The 22,342-nt window shown below is 38.8% G+C and overlaps 1 protein-coding gene across 1 annotated transcript in view; it reads left to right on the top strand.

The window, feature by feature from the left end:
• The window catches only part of MYOM1 (myomesin 1), a 137,905-nt gene that overhangs the window by 98,885 nt on the left and 16,678 nt on the right, over window positions 1–22,342 (top strand). The window contains exons 21-28 of the mRNA XM_082418586.1: window positions 1,303–1,417; window positions 10,838–10,994; window positions 12,998–13,104; window positions 13,222–13,266; window positions 18,637–18,773; window positions 20,916–21,060; window positions 21,820–21,879; window positions 22,179–22,246. Of these exons, the coding sequence (XP_082274712.1) occupies window positions 1,303–1,417; window positions 10,838–10,994; window positions 12,998–13,104; window positions 13,222–13,266; window positions 18,637–18,773; window positions 20,916–21,060; window positions 21,820–21,879; window positions 22,179–22,246 (834 nt within the window). The remainder of the gene's footprint in view (window positions 1–1,302; window positions 1,418–10,837; window positions 10,995–12,997; window positions 13,105–13,221; window positions 13,267–18,636; window positions 18,774–20,915; window positions 21,061–21,819; window positions 21,880–22,178; window positions 22,247–22,342) is intronic.

The following is a 22,342-nucleotide window of genomic DNA, read 5'->3' as shown; positions in this document are numbered from 1 at the left end:
AACACTATGGGAAAAAATTGTGCTCTTTGTGTGTAATAAACTCCTTCTTAAAATACAATATAGCTTTTAAAAGTCACATGTTCTAAAAAGGAAAAGATAATTTTTGTAAAATATTGACAGTATTTGTAATACTAATGAGACTGTGCTGAACCCAAAGAAAGTCACAAAAAATTATGAAGTGGGACTGTCGTATAAAAACATATTATATATGTTTTTTACTTCTCTTATGCTCTTGTAACTCTAGCTTGGTGGCACACATATAATATAGGTCCTCAGCAAACATCTTCTTGATGATTGAAAATGTGAGGATTTGGAATTTGAATATATTTGACTATTCACAAATTACTAAAATTCACAACCATGTTAATTGCTTGTCTGTTTATTTATTTATTTATTTTTAAAGATTTTATCGTTTTTAAAAAATTTATTTATTTATGTATTTATTTTTGGTTGCGTTGGGTCTTCATTGCTGTGCGTGGGCTTTCTCTAGTTGCAGCGAGCAGGGGCTACTCTTCATTGCAGTGCGCAGGCTTCTCACTGTGGTGGCTTCTCTTGTTGCAGAGCACGGGCTCTAGGCGCACGGGCTTCAGTAGTTGTGGCTTGCGGGCTCCAGAGTGCAGGCTCAGTAGTTGTGGAGCACGGGCTCAGTTGCTCTGCGGCATGTGGGATCCTCCCGGACCAGGGCTCAAACCCGCGTCCCCTGCACTGGCAGGCGGATTCCCAACCACTGTGCCACCAGAGAAGTCCCTGCTTGTCTGTTTAGTGAGAAATAGCTGTATTATATTTAGAGGGACAATTTTTGTTTGTTTTTGTTCTAGTGCTTTAACATGCTTTTAAACAAATGGAGAATGATCCATGATCTGTGATCCGTGCTTGTAATTCCCCTCTCTTGTCAGAAATTTTATCTGAAATTATTCATGGAATGTCTCAAAGAATCAGGAAAAAAAGGGCAGCATATAAGCTCTTCTGAGCACTTTGTAATTTGTCTTTTGACCAAAGAATAAGGTGGCTAACTCCTTTACAGCACACCTGTATCAGTCTTCTGTTTCTGATGCTGGTGGCCATTAAATTCTAAAAAAGAAACAGCATCTGAGTTTCAAGGGATCTTGGAAATGTCTACTTACACATGGTCCAGAGAGAAGAAAGTCTTAGCTGAAGCCACACACAGTCTTTGACAGAATGAAGTTCAGAACCCAAGTCCTGTGCCCTTTGTGCTGTATAATTGAATCGCCACCACAGAGGAAGGGCACTTCTGTTCAAATGACACAAAGCACCCATCACTTCTATACCTGCTTCTTCCAGGTGCAAGGCCTCAAAGAGGGTGTCAGCTATGTGTTCCGAGCCCGAGCCGTAAACCAGGCAGGTGTCGGGAAGCCGTCTGACCTTGCTGGGCCTGTTGTGGCAGAAACCCGTCCAGGTGGGCTTTTACTTTTTCGTTAATCTCATCTGTGTAAGATACCTTACTTCTATGCTTTTCCTCATTTTCAAAATCATCACTGTATGCTAGCCGAATGATAGATAAGTATGACCGTAGGACCTGACAATCATTTACCCCATCACAGGACCTTAGGGCAGGGGTGAGCCAGGTTTGAAGTGGTCCAGGGCTACTCTGGTTCATACTTAAAAACAGGGAAGTTCTTGATCAAATTATGCTTCCTGGACCAACTGTTTAAAGCATACATTCCTGGGACATTATTCCTATTATACTATGGCCATTAATTCCCACAAGAATATTTTCCCATCACAGAGGAAGCTGGAACAGCCCAGGTAGCAAGCATGACCCTTAAACAAAAGGAGGATTTATATAATTGTAGCTACTAAATTAAACCAGGGGACAGAAAACATTTTCTGTGAAGGGCCAGATAGTAAATATTTTCAACTCTACGGTTATATGGTCCCTGTAACAATCCTCAACTCTGCTGTGGCACAAAAGCAGCCACAGACAATACATAAATTAGTGAGCATGGCTATGTGCCAATAAAACTTTATTGTGCTTGATATATGCATTATGTAATATGATACATTACATGCATTATGAAATTTGAATTATAACTAGTTTTCAGGTCTTGAAATATTTATCTTCTTTTCATTTTTAAAAGCTGTTTAAAAACATAAAAACCATTCGTAGCTTGCAGGCCGTATAAAAAGAGGCAATGGGCCAGATTTAGCCCACAAGCCATAGTTTGCTGACCCCTGGATTAAACTAACAGCGGTCCTAATTGAATGATCTATAGAGTTGAGGCAGCCTCACTTCCCAGTTTCAAGATGCCATGATTGGACTAGGAAAGACAGTCTTTCCCTTTGTTATGTGAACAAAGTTTACAGTGTTCACTGTGCAAATAGTTTTAGATCATTATATAATACTTATTTTGTCATTTAATCTCCTTTTCAAAGTTATAAATTTCAGTTCATTAAAGTTGCATGAAAGAAATTACTGGAAATGAGAGATAAAAAAGAAGTATTAACCAGTTATTTTAAGTTTATATTCATTCTAGTCCAAGCACTCTCACTTTAATCCATTCCTATTTTCGGACTGAAATAAAGAGCAGATATATAATGTAATATTTGTTTTTATGATGAGAAAAGAATGTAAACATAGAAAACTCTGCTCTCACGTCATGCTGCTTGAAAAGAATATCTAATGTATCCTTTGAGGAAGTACCTGCCCCTTTCATCCTATTACTTCATAAACTGCTTTCATCTGCTCCTGTAACTACCCTCTAGCACTGGGTACGACAGAAGTGACCTTCTTATACCAAAGTGTGGTAGGTGTGTCTGGACAGAGTGCCATACCTCATATAAGTACTCTTTGCAAAACTTCATGAGAAAATAGAAAAATGCTAGGGACCCAAATGCCGGGTAAAAGGTGACACACGAAGACATGAGGACACACATTCCTATAGGAATCAGACCCTTCAGGTGCCAACTGTGCAGATATATAGGGTGCCAATAGACATGCAGAAGAGCCCAACTGTGAGGCTGCCCTTGTAAGAACATTTAGATTATTACACAAATAAACTATCTAGTCATTTATAGGTTAAAAGCACCCTTTAGGCAGTGGAACCCAAATCTGATTGACTAAAGAAAGCTTAAATTGATTTCCTGTTTTCTCATCAATAACCCTTGGAATGGCAGGTGGCCAGTCAGGACGTTAGTAAAGCCACCACGGTGGAAACTTTACCATCAGAAAGGAGTCTGCTGATGAGCTCCTGGGGGAGAGTTTTGTTTTACTGGTTTGGAACAAGGCACCCAAAGTCATTCTGTGACCATTCGATTCCCAGAATATAACTACAAACAGCAGCTGCAGACTAAACAGCAGCAGATTAACCCGCTCAGGAACCACTGGCTCAAGCCTAGGAAAAAATCCTGGGAGGCACAGAGTCAAGATGCTTGACTTGAAGCATCGCCATGAAGGAGCCCAAACCCAGGACACTGGGGCTTGTTCCATATGCAAGAGACACATTCATTCCTGCACCACGTGTTTCCTGAACACCTGCTTCATGCCAGGTGCTGTGTAGGCACCACGAGTAATGTGACATTGTCACCGCCCACTGGGCTTATGAGCTAGTGGAAAAACAGTTTACAGCACAGCATGATGAGAGCTTAGAGGTTCACAAAATATTTCCCATAGATGAATAAGCTATAAACAGGTGTTAAGGCTTCAAAAATCCCTGTAAAAACTTGTATGTAGCCTAAGGTTGTCTGTATTTATTAACTTTATTAAATACCAATATATTACTTTTAACCATGTATTTATTTTATGCTAAAATGTTTGGTGCCAGGGTTGGGGGGGGGGATGGGATCTGTTATCAGTTTCAAGGTTTGGAACGTGAAACTTGGGTTGCTATTTCAGAAGAACAACTCCTTTTGGAACACATTACTAAAATTTCAGATAGAGAATAAAGCTTATCATGTAACAGCAAACCTCAAATACACCTAACAAGATACCTCAAGTGCAATTTGAATTCCAGTTAAAAGTTAACCTAATCCACTGGGGTTGGTAGGGTGACCGGTCTCCCTTTGAAGTTGACGAAAATGCCAGCAGATGTAGCTCAGCCACTACTGCAAAGTCTGATCGTGCTGGTAATGAGGATCAAAATGGACTAAGTGTGCCGTGCCTTACCAAGAAATCTAGTAGCTAAACAAGCCTGTAAGAAGAATAAGCTGGAAAATATTTAGAGTAGATTTGTTGGTACATGAGAGGCACTTCTAGTCTTGATATTTGATATTTTTCAAACAGTATCTATGTTGATGGTATCAGGTCTGGGCTGTAGGTGGAGACAAGGAGAACCAGATCAGACGGGAGGCAAGAGAGAGACCTGCCAAGGTGTGGCAGGTGATCTGGAGGGCAACAAATACCTGGCAGAACAGGCTGCAGGTGTTCTTACCAGAGACCCAGCAGCAGGCAGGAGAACTGAGCTGAGGAGCAGGAGAACCCAGACCCAGGCAGAGTCCCGAGCAGGAACTGAGTTATTGGAAGTTAGGACTTCTCACCAAGAGCAAGGCAGGTTAGAAGAACAGAGCTCCAGAAGGAGTAATGAGCTGGGATTGAGGTGACAACCTACTAACCAATCCCAGTTTCTGAAAATTGATCGGTTATAAAACCTGGTAGGGCTGAGAATGCTCAGTGGCCTTGAGGTGGAGCTTTGAAGGATTCTGAAGCAGGAAGCCAGGCTGACTATTAAAGATTAGCTCAACTGGCTAATTTAGAAAACTTCACTTATATTTGCTCACTATCTGCCCTCTTTCACCCATTAGCAAAGTAGTTTTCAACCTTGACAGTACATTGCATTAGAATCACGCCAGGAACTTTTTGAAAATACTGACTCCATTCTAGACTACTCCAGACCAATTAAATCAGAGTCTGAAGGACTGAGCCTGGGCATAGGTTCATTTTTGTTTGTTTGTTTAGCTCCTTGGGTAATTCAAGTATGAAATTCAAGGTTTGTGAACTGTGCATTAGATTGTGGCCTCCTTCTAAATAGGAACTTTGTTTTCTCTCTGTATGTCAATAGCCTAGTACCTAGTGTATAGATGAAAAAATTAATGAATGGCTACCATGTTTTGGAGAGAGTGTGACTGTTTTGCAGCCACAGCATGTAAACCTAACCCTAGTATCTCGTAATGAACGCCCTGGTTATGAAGGGTGAGTTGGGAGAGGCCCAGTGGAGGCCCTGATGTAGCACCAGGACCGCTGGTGGGTCAGCCAGCGGTCCTGTCTTCCACGTAGGGGACCTCAGCGTTACACGCAGCTGATTACATTTGTTCACTTCTGTCTGCTTCTGTTCTGTCCCACTCACCAGTTTTTTTAAACACCACACACACACACACACACTCACACACACCATGGAGAAGGACAAAGAATAAAACTTATAAAAATGACCTATTAATGCAGATATAAAAGACTAAATTATATGAGAAAATTCTCACATCAGATTGTGAAATGTGTGGGAAGATGAATTCCCACTTTTAAATTTTATCTTTTTTTAAAATCATTATTTGGAAGGGAGAGAAAAGTGGGCTGGAGTTAATTTCCAAAAAGTTCATTTTAGCCCTGGGCCGTACTTTAACCCATTCACTTACTGTGGGTAGTGGCAAGCCTGGAGGGACCATTAAAATGCCATTCCACGCAATCCAGTATTCCTCTAGGTCCTCATTAAGGATTTGTTTAGGGTTGGGGCAGCTGACTAGAGACAACTCTTCTTAATTCCTTTTCAGACCAGAATTATCTCCTTCATTTTCTATAGCCAAATCTCCTCTGCTCTTAACTGAATTCTTCATATTCTTGAATAGATTCATAGGTTGTTTTTGAGAAAAATCTAAGTCCTGACAAACTTTGGTCCACTTTCCCAGCTCAACTCTGTGGGAAAGTGAGATGGCCTTTCATCTAGATGAGAATATCCATAGGGATTCCATTACTTTGACAGCAGAACATCAAACTTGCTGCCTGCCTGTTAAATATCGGAACCATTCTGCTCATGTTTTAGTCAAATTTAGTGAATGTGTCTCTTTAGACATTTATGAGTTCAACCATGGATTGACAGCAGCTCAGTGCTTGGCAAAAATTCAGGCCGTGGGACATTCTAAAAAGCAAATTTGAGGGTGTGGTAGCTGCACCTCTTTCACTCTGACGCTGCACCAGGTTAATCTCCACAGGTGTGGTTGTGGACTAGCCTGGGGCCTCTTAGAAATGCTGTCATTACATTGCTCTTGGTTTTCCTAGAGCACTTATAAAAAGAATCATCCATTTCAATGTCATGTATCTTTTGCAACATCTCACTAGAATTTTTTGCCCATGATGTGTCCAAGATCCCTTCATTTAAGGAACGCCACTATTAATTCCTCTTAGATTTTAATATGTGGAAAAAATGGCCTTTCCAGATTAACATAAGTACCTTCTTTATTACACAAAGAGGAATCTATGAATCTATGTATTTTCCAAAAATGACTTCCTCTATATATAAACCCAGAATGCAGGAAGAGTCTACCTTTTTTCCAAGGCAACTTCAATTCCATTTCCCATTATAGGTATTATTATAAAATACTTGGTCTACTAAGTCACTCTTTAAAAACACTTTTATTCAAAGAACTATGTTAACCAATTAGTTAAAGCTGAATAGTAACAGAAGGCTTTGAATTTGAAAAGCCATGTTGAAAGAGTATGAGAGCATTAGCATTGTAATTCATGTGACAAATAGGGAACAAGCTATAACTTGTTGCCATAATCATTTTAAGACAATAACCTTGTTTTATATTTATACAGTGATACTGTTGAAACTGTGTTCTTTCTTTGTAATAGTTAAGTTATTTTGACTAAACATTATTTTCTAAAGAGAATTTTTGTGGAACGTAAGAAATATGCCTAGAAAAAAAAAAAAAGAAATATGCCTAGAAAACTAGTATTTGAATTATTTTCAGTAAATTTTACTTTTCAAAGTCTTATGATTATGATCACTTTCAGAGCAACACTTTCAGCCAGTTGACAGCATCACTGTTTGACAGGAAGGAGATCAAGCTTTAAATTCTGAGCATAAGTAGGAAACCCACTGCGACTAGAATGTTTTCTTTGTTGGTTTTTTTTTTTTAATCTTGTCTGTTTATCAAAATATTGGTGTTATGCTTAAGCTTTAATAAGACTAGTTCCAATAAAATAAACATTGCAATTCTGAACTGACATTTCTCATTTAAATCTGTTTTTTCAGTCCAGTGCCTGGCATGTGTAAATATGTATGGAAAATATGAAAGACAAAAGCCCTGCCCTTGTAGAATTTAACCCTGTTCTTGATAAAATAAACAACCAGTGCAACTCTTTGAAAAATGAAAATTAATCAAATACTCATCTTAATGAGTATTTGATTTTTAAAACAGAAGTATGGAAGAGAGTTTTAATTTTTTTCCCCTTTATTTAAATAAATCAACAAATAGCACCCATCATAGCCACAATTATGTGAGCATAAATTGAGGAAATGTTCATGCCGCTCTTTTATCCACTACAGGTATTGTCTACCATGTCCTGATTTGATATGATTAATCAAGAAAAGCTGCACAGATGAGCACAACTCTCTCAGATACTAGTTGACTTTACATCTAATCCCTACTTTTTATTTTTCCCCTCCAGGCAATTACTTAATTTCAAACCACAAATTTTGATCTAAGACTTTCAAGAAATGCCATGTTGTTTTCTAAAAGTATAAATTATTACATTTTTTTACATTAGAACCCAGCTACACAGTAATGATGTAAAACTCATAGGTTAAAGTGGAAACACACGTATTGCCTGGGACTTAAAAATAACATCTTTTGTTTCATTTCATACTGTCACAAAAGATCTCCAAGTACTTTACAAAAATGAATTGTCCAGAATAATTCAATGAGGCAGCTCTATATCCTTCTCTTAATAGCTGAGGCAATTGAGACAGCAACTAAGCAGGGTTTTTCTATTCTCTAAGTTGCATGGGTTTGGGACCAAATCTGGTCAATCAGAAACCTGAAAAAAGTATTGTTTTAAATACCCAGTAGTTCCATTTACCTGAGAATTTACTGCTAGAGCATCAATTATTTAAAATTTCATTCTAAGACTCTTTGATGAAAATTCTCATAAAATAGATTACACACTTCAGTACCTACCTTTCATACTTCTTGGATGCAATATACTTAATCTCATTTACCTTTTTCTGTATGACTCAGAGACACAAGTATCCACCTTATTTATTGCCCAGTGTTACAATACAGTGACGTCTTATGGGGTGAGGGGCTGTTTGTCCCTCTACTAAATAACGTCTTTGTGCCTGCTTTTTAGTTTTCTGCTTCCTCTCCTGCTGTCATTTTCCTGATGATAGTAGCTTCTTACTTTCCTCTCTTTTTTGGGTTTAATCTACTGAGAGAAACTGACCAACTAAGCTTGTTAGAATCATCTCAAGCTAAGTAGAGATTCCAAGTGACGGTCTATGGAATTCACCAGTGAGTGTTCAGGAATACTAGTGCGTGAACTTTGTCACATCAGCACTGGCTCTTAGAGACTTGTTTTCATTACTTCTTGGTCTTGGGCAAGATTCCAAATGAGTGAAGTGTTACGGTACAAAGGTTATCCATGTAATTGAGAGGAAAGCCAAGCTAATTATATTCTTCATATGCTTTCCGTTTTATGACTCCTTTGAAGAAAAGTCAAATCTTTCACTTTAGTAAAAATCAAGATTCTTAAGCTAAGCAATATCTTTTCGGCTGTCAACTTAAGTCATACCTCCAACATAATAAACAGCAGGCATATGGATGATTCACTTCCTTTTTTTTTTTTTTTTTTTTTTAATAAATTTATTTATTTATTTATTTTTAGCTGTGTTGGGTCTTAATTTCTGTGCGAGGGCTTTCTCTAGTTGCGGCGAGCGGGGGCCACTCTTCATCGCGGTGCGCGGGCCTCTCACCATCGCGGCCTCTCTTGTTGCAGAGCACAGGCTCCAGACGCGCAGGCTCAGTAGTTGTGGCTCACGGGCCTAGTTGCTCCGCGGCATGTGGGATCCTCCCAGACCAGGGCTCGAACCCGTGTCCCCTGCACTAGCAGGCAGCTTCTCAACCACTGCGCCGCCAGGGAAGCCCTCACTTCCTTTTTAAAGAGATTACAAATAACCCAATGAATGACTAATATGAACAATCTGTCATGCCTCCAAAATAGATATTATGTAAATAGCAAGAAAGGTTTAGTCAACTTCATTACTTCTCCTTTCCTCTTTATAACAATACAGATATTCAGAAGATTTTCCATTTATACTCTCTGTGATTCAGTTATGCTAACTGTGTATTATAATACCATCTAAACCTCAGCATTCTTAGCTGTCAGTCTTTTCTTAAATAACTTGTTCGTTATTTGTTATACAACAATGTTATACATTAATCCTAATGTAAGGGTTAGTCATGTGTTACTGGGAATAGAAATAAAACATGGTCTGTGACTTCCAATGGAGTAGACACAGCCCTTAAAAGTAATACATGGGGGACATTTCACTTAGGAAAAATTAAATCTTTAATTGACCTTTATTTCTGTTTATCTATATAGCCAAATGTGAAAATAACCCTTTATTTTTTAAAAAGTAATTTTTTAAAATCTCCTAGAATTAGTCTTCTCTAAGTTTTCTATGTGTTAAAAATCACTTTTTGGAGGTTTATAGTTGAAGCACACACTACTATCAATAAGGACACAAATTAGACCAACTGCCAGGCTTAGGATCCAACATCCTAATGTCACCAATCACTCTTTCGGCACTCGTTTTGTTTTGCCCTTCGCCTGGGAGGAGTCTTGCAATTGTTTTTCCCCTGACAAGTTTTATTGAATGATGCAATCTAGAAGAGAAGATCTTTCATCACTTGGGAAGTATCTACTGAAAGGTTTTTTTTTATACTTTAAAAAAAATAAAGCTATACCTTTCTGAAATTAAATATATTTTTCCTAATGTATGGAAACAAACTACGTGTAGACTGGTAATTGAATGAATGGCAATTTGAGAAGAGCATTTTACCTTTTAAATTGGATTTAGGCAGAGATGTGAACATTTTATATGCTATACACACTCTTTGAATTGCTATATTGAATGCAGATGTAATTTATTATAACCCTCAAAAAAAAACCCTCAAAACATTAACTTATTGTTTTCTTTTAAAATCCAAAAACTAATCTTGAAACATTTGAATCTCTTGAAATTCATTTCCATAAAGTTCAATAACAATCATTTCTAGGTTTCTGTTGTTCTAATCTAGAATGGCATCTTTAGATTGATTTATGATTACCTGATCAGCAGAACTTGTTTCCATGGAGTTTTTTTTCATTCTTAAATGATTTACAAACTTTGAACATGTGAATATAGGCAATTCTTACTACCTCTACTTTCTCCCCTTCAATTTCCCTTTGGTTTCTTTATCTCTTATCTATCCTTTCTTGATGACTAGTTAGATATGGGTAATATTGAAGCAAAAGTCATGAATTAGGCCCTGATAAGGACCATTCAACTTTCCTTTCTCCCACGGCTGCCTTGTCCTCCTTATTATGGTCAACATACTCCAGTAACTGTCCCACTGGTCACGTCAACCAATTTTCTTCAGCCCTGAACAAACAGTACTGTCCATGGTGTTAGCACTACCTAAGAAACATGGTACATTCATTTAATTCTGTCACAACACAAACGTTGAATTGTAGCAGGATTGTCAGTTGCAGCGAGCAGTTGGGGCTTTTCACTTGCACAGGCTCAAGGCCCTGCTTTAAGGCTACAGTAAAGGATCCCAAGGTAAGGAATTCTTATTTGATTGACTTCTACCAGGAACTATCAGTGCCTTGTTTTTGATCTTCTAGGAACCAAAGAGGTTGTTGTAAATGTGGATGACGATGGAGTCATTTCCTTGAACTTCGAATGTGATCAGATGGCTCCAAATTCTGAGTTCGTCTGGTCCAAAGATTATGTCCCCACGGAGGAGTCTCCACGATTAGAGGTTGAAAGCAAAGGCAACAAGTACGCACCGTTTCAATCCTAACTATGGGTCTCCTTTTCATGAAAGGAGGATGAAGTACGCTTTCCATTTCAAATAAGAGAATGAAATCACAAATATTTTATAACTGGAAATGTAAAAAGTGATAACCAGTATAAACCTTAAAAAATAACAATCCTTATAAAATACTTTTCACATTAGTCCATTTAAAGTATTTTCTCATATGTATCTCACTGTTGACTGAAAAAAAAATGCGCAACGTGAGAGTTCTGAGTTAAGTTTTATTTGGGGCAAAATGAGGACTATAGCCCAGGCGACAGCATCTCAGACAGCTCTGAGGAACTGCTCTGAAAAGGTAAGGGGGAAAGTCAGTACAGAAGGGATTTTGGTGAAGGGGGAAACGTGCAATCAAAGCACACATTTTGGCAGAAGCTTGCTGCTAGTCACGAGGAGCCGATGTCTCCATCAATGATTTTAGTGCTTTTCTAGATATGAGAAGATACAAGAAATTGGGCTCATAAAATCTTCTCCTGAAAAATACCTAACTATCTGAAGGCCTGTTCTGCCAGTTTTTCCCAGAGCACAGAGTGCCTCATTCCTGATCTCCACCCTGAACTCCTTTCAGGGTGTGTTGAAGGTCAGCGACTGCAGTGGCTAATGACTTCATCCTTGTAGAAGCAGATGGCGAGCAGCAATTTTTAGTTGGCATCGTTTATGATGTAAGAAAAGCTTTAATTGGCATAAAAGTGAACTTCAGAGATGATTCTCATTATTCTACAAATTTTGAAATCTTAAGTAATGGTGAGGATGCTTATGGGGAGGGGTTAAGGAAGAAACTTGCTGATTCAAGTTATGGTAAATTAAATGGATGGGGTATAATCTGTTCTGCTTTTTTCACCACCACTTGTGAGCGACACAATACTGTACTGGAAAGAACTCCGTATGGGAAGCACAGGAGAGATGAGCTCTAGTCCCAGCTCTACCAGGAGCCGGCTGTGTGACCTGGGGCAGCTTTTAATTACATGGACCTTGGATTTCTTTTTCTGTAAAATAGAAGAGAGTGAAGGAGATTAATTTTATGATCTGTTACTTCCTTTCAGCCTCAAGATTTCTTCTTATTTCACCTTACTTATCAAGCTTCATATCTTTATAGTGCCAACCAGATTGGATTATATTTGGTAAAGCAAAATATTCCTAAGTATTATTTCTATTACAAAAGCCCAATATAGCTCAAAAATAAAGGAAAGAAATAGTAATTTTGTTGGAAAACAGCAAGGAAATACTGAATATATTAATAATTAAAAGACGTTCTGCTGTAACTATGCTGTAAGGTCCTTGAAGTGAAACATAATTTTGGTCAAAGGAAAGACAATCAAACTATAAATTTTTTTTCCTTGACTAACCTATAAATGTTTGGGTGATCTTAGACCCTGACCAGCAATGTGACTCACCAAAGTTAGAAAACAAAGCGAACTAGACGACTGGCCCATTCATTCATTCCACAAGTATTTATTAGGCACATATTATGTGCCAGACAAGGTATGGAGGCCGGAGGACACAACAGTGAACAAAACAGATCTCGTCCCAAAAGGCATTCAGTGGAGGTATATAGTTAATGAACTAGGCAATACCGATGCCATGTGATAACCTCCAAAACAGGAAGTGCAGGGTTGACATAAGAGAGGCATTGGGAGGTTCTGCCCTGTGAAGAAGAAAAATTTCAGGCTGCCCAGCAAGGGTTGATCAGCTAAAAATATCTTTATTTGGGATGTGCATCGATATGCATCATAGCTTGGGGATGGGAGATTTGTACCAGCTCCCCCTCCCGTCACCATCAGCCCATAGGAGGAGGTCAGGAAAGTCTTCCCAGAAGCAGCAAGAATGAGTGGGCTTTAGGTCAGCAAGGGGGACAGAACAAGTGCTCCACGTGAAGGGAGCGGACATGCAAATGCCTAGAGACCGGGCAGGGTGCAGGTCCTCAGACCCCACACGGACTCTCTTCTTATAAAATTATTCTGTTCTGAAGGACGAAAATGACCTTCAAAGACCTCGGGATGGAAGACTTGGGCATCTACTCCTGCGATGTAACAGACACTGATGGAATAGCGTCAAGCTACTTGATAGATGAGGAAGGTAAGTGAAAAATCGGTTCATTCACAAGTCTGCTTTGATTTCTCAGTGATTCTCCAGGATCAAGTGACTTTTGTTTTAGTAGTTCAAGCTCTAATTGTTTTCTTTTTCTCCCTACAGAATTGAAACGTTTACTTGCTCTCAGCCAAGAACACAAGTTCCCAAGTAAGTGTCCACAATACATTCACAGAGTTTAGCCATCCCACTACACAATTCTGACAGGATCAAGAGAAGAGGCTCTTGAGAACATATAATGGAGCATATATTGGTAGCTGCAGATACACTTTCCGAAGGGCTGCTTTTATCTTTGTCATTGTTCTCCAGAGATACAAAGAACACTAACATAGAAGATATATCCCATGCTCTGTTACATAGAGCACTATCGGGTTACATAGGTGTAACAGCTGACCAATTACATTCTTCACCTTTTGCCTACATATTTTGGAACTTTTTACACACACACACACACACACACACACACACATCTCCTAGATACATTAATTTGTATGTCTTTTAGGCGAACTGATCTCTTCCTAAGCAATTGAATGTTAGCATTTAATAGAAGAACCATACTTCTAAATAAAGACAGTACCTAACATTTTAAACTCCTGGAAAATAAGGTAAAGATGCCTTGATCAGAAAAAGAATCCCTATGAACTATCTACAAACCCTTCAATGAAGCACCTTCTATTTAAAAGATTAAATTCCAGAGTTGACACCTAAGAGAAGAGAAAGAAGACTGAAACGATACTCAGAAAGTTCCACTGGCCTGATAGGATCTCTTGCCCATTGGTACCCACTGGCCAAAGTAGTGAAGCATCCAGAAAGTTACACCTTAGAGTTTGAAAAAACAAAGAGTGATAGCATCACTCATTCTTTTAAATCAGGAATTTTTTTCATTCCTTAATCCCTAAAATATAACTTCTTCACTAATACAGGAGTTTCAGGAACCCAGGGAACTATACCCTGACCCCAAACTATACGCAAAACGTGTGTGTTTGTAGATGTGCATTTTTCTAGGGCGAGGATCTACAGCTTTCCTGAAATTCTCAGCAGAGCTGTGATTAAAAAACAAACACTGCTCTAAAACTAGTTGTCTGACCTCTCTCACATTCCCAAGGAATGCATGTTTGATGGTGAGGCTGGGTGTTGGTGACTATTGGCCTCAGCTGGAATGTTCTCAAAACCAGCTTTATTCAACAAAGCACAGTGGGGTGCCTGTGGAGTGTGAATGCAGAAAGCAGGCTTTCTGAATTCTAGGGGAGAACCGTTTGTTTCTCATCTGTAAGCTTATTCACCATCAAACTGGAAAAGTAACACCAAGAATAATGTCTTAAAAGTTATTCTTTTTAAAATTGTATGGAAGGCAGAGGTTTGGCCTGGACTGTCTTTGTTCTGTGCTCTGTGAACCTGAGCACGTCATCCCAATTTCCCCATTGCCTGGTTTCTTTTCCCGGAATGGCTGTTGTAATTGTTCACAGCACCCACCACATAGAGGGGCTGTGAGAGACAATCAACAGGGCGTTGGTTAATCCTGAACTCTTCAGGGAAAATATAAATGTTAATTGAAACAGAAGAGTGACCTAGAAAAACCCACTTGCAGAAGAACTGTCTGCCAGCCACACTGATGTCCTCCCTTCATGTTCCCAGGGCCATGAAGAGGGGAGTGGAGGAGAGGGTCACCGTGCCAAGCACAGCGGGAGCCTGTGAATGCTCACACTGTCTACAACGTGAGACAGAAACAGCAGCACCTACTAATCTAATCTAGTTAGTCAGACAGTAAATATTGACAAAGTGTCTAGGCAACAGCTGGTCCAAACAACATTTACATTTAGCTTAAAGGATGGAGATGAGAGAAGTTGGGGTGTTACTGTTGAATTGGAGGTGCCCAGCCTCCCTGAAGTTCAATAATCATATGGACTTGCCGATAGTAATTGCCTGCTGTCACTGTCATTTATGCTGAGATATTTTATTCTGCATGAGCATAAGCGCTTTAGTTGTTGGTTCTAGGAGAGGGGGTAGCAGCAAACTCAGGTACCCTACTATTAGAGATCAGGTGTGGCATTTGGGTCGGCGCAGAGAGAACCCAAAAATGTGTTAAAAACTCTGATGTGCAGGTATGACTCTCCCAACCGTAGGGAGCTCCCGTGAACCCGTTGAAGCAAGGTTTAAAGTATCACAGCTCCAGTACTTTTCTCTCCCCAACCACTGTTGGATCAGCCAGGTCACTACATGAATATTTTCAGAGATCTGATGATAGGGTCAAAGCAGCATATCCAATTTCTCAATTTATACCCACTTCCTCTTAGTATATGTTGACACATAAGCCATTTTCTTGAGATTTTGTAAGGTCTTAACTGGTCTCATCTCTTACAGAGTATAATAAAGAGTGTGCTCTTCCTTTATCCCTTGGCACAGTAAATTCTCCTGTTTTAAGCTGTTTTCAAAAATATTTTGAAAACCACTAAACATATGCCTTAAACCTACAAATGACAGATATTTTGCTGGAGCAAATTAACTGCCAGAGAAAAGAGCCTAAGGAAATTTAGGGCTGAGCAGAAGGAAAAAGTAAAAATATATAAAGCTAAAAATAGAAAATAACCTATTCTGTCTTGCCAGTAGTGATGCTAAATTGCAGTGTAGAGAGGCAGTTTATTTGAATATATATGTGTGTGTGTGTATATATATATATATATATCAAAAACATACGTGTGTGTGTATCTAAAATTCAAGGTATATGGGGGGATGGTGGGAGATATACTTCAGTATCAACAACATCCTGCAGGCCTCTCGCCTTTTGAGATGGACCACATTCTGTCTACAGAATGTGTATCTCTCTAAATAAATACACTTCTCACCTAAAAAAAAAGGGAAACAAAAACATCCTGCATAATATATCTTTTTATTTGTAGACATTGCTTATTATCCCACTTGTACATATTATACTCTATGAGTACAGACATACACAAGCACGTATACATAAATTATATCTATCTGGTATGTCCTCTTAGGTGTAAATATAACATACAATTGGTGATTGTAGGGTGTTGTTTAAACAACTGAAGGAAGAGTCACCAAAATATTAATTTATTATATGCTGTTTATAGGGTGCTTAAACAGAATGTCATCATACTCTACAGTGACCTTAAAAGGGTCACTACTATGGTGATTTAATTTGAGAGATGAAGAAAGTGAGGCACAGAGAGGTTAAGTAATTAGACCAGATGTGCACAGCTGGTACCTGGGCATAAGCCCAGGTGGTCTGACACTAACCAGGACATGGGCTGTTTCTGTGTGTGCATCCTGGTGGCCAATGCTCCCCAGACAATGGCCCCGTTACTCAGAGAGGACCGTGAACATTAGGGATCTGGAGGCTTCCAGGAGAGCGTGGGAGGGTGTCCCCTCCCCACCACCGCTACACTGAGCTTCTTAGTAACTGCATCACTCATGTATTAGATTCCCTAGAGTGAGATTTCCAGATGTTTCTGGAAGAGATCCTACTCTCTATTCCCCTCAAGACTTACTTGTAGCAAGCAGGAGCGTCCTGTAGGGAGAAAACTTAGCCTCTGCTCTCACCACCCTGGGGTCTGTTGCTGATCTGCTCTTACTGGAAAACCACTAGTGTTCTTCAGAGTGGACGGCCAGGACCATAAGAGCACAGAATAGAGGGAACAACCCTGGTCTCAGCTCTGCTACCCAGATATGTTACTAAGCTTTCCTGAGGCTGAGTTTTGTCATCAGTAAAATCAGGGGAGAAAGAAAACTCCTTTCTCGAGCAGCGGTCATTATTCACAGTGGCTCAGTGTATTCTGGTACCATATTCACTCTTGGTGGCCTTGTGAGGCAGATAATATCCATGTTAGCAGGTGAGGAACACAAGGTTTCAGGGGTAGATAACTGTCGTTGATCAAGGTGTGGCCCTTTTCTGTCCACAGGGGACACCCTCAGTAGATGATGTCTGAGCCTCCTTTCAGCTCTGCATGGAATGACTCTATAACTGAGTTTCACAATGAATATGGAATAGTGCAAAGGAAAGGCATCCCTTGAAGCTTGAAAAGGGTAGTTTTAGGATAAATACAAAAAACATTAATGTACATTTTGTACAAGTTTATACCAAGCTTATAATTAAAGCTTATAATTTAAAATGTAGCATAGCTAAAATTTTGAAATATATTTAAGAATAGTTGAGAGAAAGCAAAGGGTGATTTCCCCTAACAGAAGTGAAGGACTACAAAATTTTGAGAAACAACCAGCTTGTTCCACAAAGGATGCCCAGGAGCCACCTCTGATACAGATCTGCTGGCTTGGAGGAGCCTTCGTAGAGAACATTTTCAAGTTACAAGAAATTTAGAAACTGGTTTTGAGAGATGTCAGCCAACCTTTTAAAAATTTCACTCATGTTCAAATGGCTTAAGCGATACAGGTGTAAATCAGAGATATCACATGGTTCCTTACTTTCTATGTGAAGCAAGCCATGCTATATTTTTTTTTTTTTTTTTAAATTTATTATTTATTTATTATTTTTATTTTTGGCTGTGTTGGGTCTCCGCCGCTGCACGAGGCTCCCTCCAGCCACGGCGAGTGGGGGCCACCCTCCATCACGGTGCGCGGGCCCCTCACCATCGCGGCCTCTCCCGTTGCGGAGCACAGGCTCCAGACGCTCAGGCTCAGCAGTTGTGGCTCACGGGCCCAGCCGCTCCGCGGCATGCGGGATCCTCCCAGACCAGGGCTCGAACCCGCGTCCCCCGCATCGGCAGGCAGACCCCCAACCACTGCCCCACCAGGGAAGCCCGCCATGCTATATTTTAATATAGCTTCTTGATAATGACTTGCTTATTTGCATCTGAAAAATTTTGCTTGATCTAAGAACTTAAATGAACTGGTATACCATTGGGATGGATAGGGTTTAAATGACAAGCTGGTTCATCTTATATATGTAATCAAAACTAATTCTTTCTTAAGATTCATTTTTTAAAACATCTTTTAAAACCTCCAAAGTGAGTTAAATTGTTGAAAAAAATCAAATTGAACTCTTTTTCCAAATGTTTTGAAGTAATTAAATCATAGAATGTTGGAGCAGGAAAATACCCTGGTCAATTAAGACATTCAGTTCAATTCCATCCATTTACAGATGAGTCAAGTGAGGCCCAGAGATGCGAAGTGAACTGCCTTATGTCACAGTTTGTTAGTAGCTGACCTTGAACTACTGGGGCCAGCTCAAGACTCTTTTCATCATACTTTGTTATTGTCCCTAAATAAAGCTAACCAAAGCCACGGTAAAGAGTCACAGAGGTTAGCTGAAGGACCCTGGGAGGTCAGTTCATCTTCCTCATTTTTATAGTTAAGACATCTATGACAGTCAGGATTAGAACCCAGTTCTACTGTCCCTCAAAATCAAACTTTCTGTACAGTGCTCTCACTGAAAGAAGCAAGGTGCTACATCATCACTTCCATTGTTTTTCACTTGTTGGAAAAATCTGTATCAATACAAATGGTTACCAATATAACTACTACTCTTATTTTTATCTTTCATAGCTGTCCCAGTTAAATCAGAGTTGGCAGTTGAAATTTTGGAGAAAGGTCAGGTCCGGTTTTGGATGCAGGCTGAGAAGCTGTCTGGCAACGCCAAAGTCAACTACATATTTAATGACAAGGAAATTTTTGAAGGGCCGGTAGGTTTTACACTTTTTAGATTTCTAAACATATCATTGTAGAATGTGCTGGGAAACCTCTATTAGAATGCAGATAAGTTGTTATGAAAACCACTGGACGTGGGGTGAGGGGGTTTAAATCATTTCACATGTGAAAAGTGTGGAAGAAAATATAGATTGATTATATCATATTATCCAAAACTAGGATACTTTTGAGAATGAAAGAAGATGCTAATAATAATTTTTCCAGGATAACAGTCATCAACCAAAACTGTCTCAGGCAAATCAGGAAGTTGGTCACCTATGAAAAACACTGAAGGCAGAGGGGCCAGCGCCCTTGCCTGAACACAGATACTCACATCAGAGACTCCAGTGGCGTCTTGGTTTTTCATATGGAAGAATTGTTCTAATGGCTCAGAAAAAAATGTAAAAAAAAATCTCATTGCTTTTCTGATTAAAAATGCAATTCATCCTTATTGTAAAAAATTTAAAGACTCAGAAAAGACAAACCACAAATTCTTACAACTTTTTGATATACATATTAATATATACTTTTGGTCTTTTTCTATACTTCTTTGTGTGTATGTCAATTTGTATATTATTTACATAGGTGATTATGTATATCATATTTGCTATTTCTTTGCTTTTAATGTAAACATAGTTTCTATAGATAGAGTTACAACATCTGCACTTTATCTGTCCTCCCCAGACATCAGTAGAGCCAGCATCAGGCTTGTGCCTGGTGGTACTGAAGAACTTGGGTTTAGGGGTCCTGTCTCATACCTGTCTTCTCATGGGTGTAAATGGGAGACTAAAAAGATGGGGGAGAGGTGTGGTTTGTGGCCATTATTAACAACCTATTCCCCTTTCCTCAAAATGTGTTTTTTAAATATTTGAGGATTCATTAGTTAGAGGGAGAATGAGTAACATGAATAGCAGAAGAATACGCAGTGTATTACTTTTCAGCTCATGTAGTACCTGTGCAGAGCAGGAACAAGGCACACATGGGTCCACTGTGGTCCCTCTCCTCCCTGTTTTCAAAATGCTCTCATCGACTGTGGTGCTCACCATCTGGCCAGTGGAGAGGAAGGAAGAGCCTTGTTGGTATCACTGCCACCACAGCCATTGAGGGAACACTCGTGCCCATGTGTGTAGAGGCACTCCCCTTCATGTGTTCACACACGCATGTGGCACATGCACACACACACACACACATACACACACACACACAGAACCTGAAGAGCAGTTTATTGTCATTGCAATTGGTTCTAATCATACTATTTCACTGGGTGGAAATTACTGTCTTAGGTCAGGTTCCCTAGGAGAGTCTGAAATAGAGTTTCTCCTTCAAGTGATTTATGGGGGTTACTCTCAGGGGTAGGAGCGAGGGACACAAGCCAAGGTATGGGGCAAGCTAATCAAAAAGGGGTCTCTGTTGAAGACTGGCTCCCTGCTGGGGAAACTCCAGGGCATGAATTGCACCACAGAGTTGATCCCAGACCTGAGCCTTCATTCTGTGACATTTTATAGGAAAACTTCATTAGTTCAAATCTGTTATGGAATTGTGCTTGTAAGCCCAAGGACTAAGACTTATCTTTACATTGAAAAAAAAAGTTGCTTAAGGAAGATGATAAAATAAGCACAGTCTAGCAGGGCAATTTCTGTTCATTAAGAGCAAATGGGCTTCCAATGCTTTAGAAGCATTTTTATCCACATATTAATTCAGCAGATGTTTATTAATTGGCTGCTATATTCCATGCATGTGCTACATGCCAGGGGTATAGCAATGATTGAGACAAACACTTCTCTCACGTTGCTTATAGCTGTTGCATTATTCAGTTAGTTGAAAATAATGTAATCTGGAAAGAAAAATGGGAATCTAAAAACAACTTTTTGATAACATTTTGTGATTTGGGGTAACAAAAGTTTATGTTTAAAAAACTAAATGTCAGACCTTTAGTAATCAGTTCTGGTCAACGTCATATATTCCACATAATAGTTTCCTTTTTCTGGGTACAAGATTTTGAAACTTTGCTCACTTAAAAAAATGTGAACAAGAAACTATTAAATTATGATACTTTGGAGTTTGTGTGTTTATTTTATGTGGCTTATTGTCATCCTATCTATCTCACTTATTTCTCTCTTTTACTTTTCACATTGAAGAAATATAAGATGCATATTGACCAAAGCACTGGTATAATTGAAATGTTTATGGAAAAGCTGCAGTATGAGGATGAGGGCACGTATACTTTCCAGATTCAAGATGGAAGAGCGACTGGCCATTCTACTCTTGTTCTCATTGGAGATGGTAAGGGTTCTGTGAAACAGTATCTGGAAGATTTTGCTACTCCTTTCAATGCAAATACGCCATCGCACGAAAGTGACCATGTGGGAGGAAGTAAAAATTATTTCTTGATTAGATTCCAATGTTCAAAGTGCAATTTGCAATTAATACTTTCCATAGTATTTCATTTCATAGAATTGAAAGTTAATTTAAAAGGACACCAAAGTTATCACTGGCCCACAGGCAAGACTGCACTTAAATTATCTCATATATAAACAAGTATTTATAACTAAAATTCTCCAGTGAAGGATATTGCAATACAACCAAGACAGTATTATGTCTCAGAAACAAACTATGATACTATCTTATAATGTGCACCTACTCTAAATTACTTAAATGAAGAAGATAAACATGCAAGAGTAGAGCGTGCCGAATCTAATGGATGATTATCCGTTAGAACTAGGTTGTATGGCAGCTGTCATAAGCCAGTGTGGAAATCACCAAGATTTAAAATGTGGTATTTAATAAAGCAATGGAAAGGCTGGCCAGGTCTCTACATTTGCAATAGCCAAAGCTATTTCACTATTTCCTGACTTCATGACCTTGAACAAGTTTCTTAACCTTTCTAAGCCTTTTTCTTCATCTATGAATACTGAAAACAAATAGGGTGGTCATGGTGTATGAGTGTTATAACAACAAATATAAATCACTTAGCACAGTGAGTGGCATGTACATTTATACCACTCAACTCAATTTCATATTTCCTTGTTTTTCAATTTTCAGTTTATAAAAAGCTCCAGAAAGAAGCTGAACTCCAGCGTCAAGAATGGATCAGGAAACAAGGTAAACATAGGCAATGAATAAAGAGAAATGCTTCAATTTCTTGAACAAAATATTCCAAGATTATTTCCATAACAAATTAAATGAATATTATTGCTTATGTTAATAATGCCCTGGTTAATAAAAATAATTGAAAAAATATTTATTATTAAATATGTATCCATTTAAAATATTTAAAAACTAAATCTTGAATTTTTAAAACTTCACTTTAGATGTAAATCACCTTAGAATTTAAGAATGAGCTTGGATTTTTGCACTCATGATTAATATTGCTGATTGCTGATATCATTAAAATTTTATAGGTCCACATTTCACTGAGTATTTGAGCTGGGAAGTGACTGGTGAATGTAATGTACTATTGAAATGCAAGGTAAGAAGTAGATAAATTTCTAATAATTTGATACAAGGGAAATAAAGATAAAATAGAATGTGAGAAGAAAAGGAAGATCAACTTTTTATCTCCTCC

The sequence above is a fragment of the Balaenoptera physalus genome (assembly GCF_965194825.1).
Source record: "Balaenoptera physalus genome assembly, chromosome: 12".
Lineage (NCBI taxonomy): Eukaryota > Metazoa > Chordata > Mammalia > Artiodactyla > Balaenopteridae > Balaenoptera > Balaenoptera physalus.
This window is presented reverse-complemented; position numbering and strand designations above follow the sequence as displayed.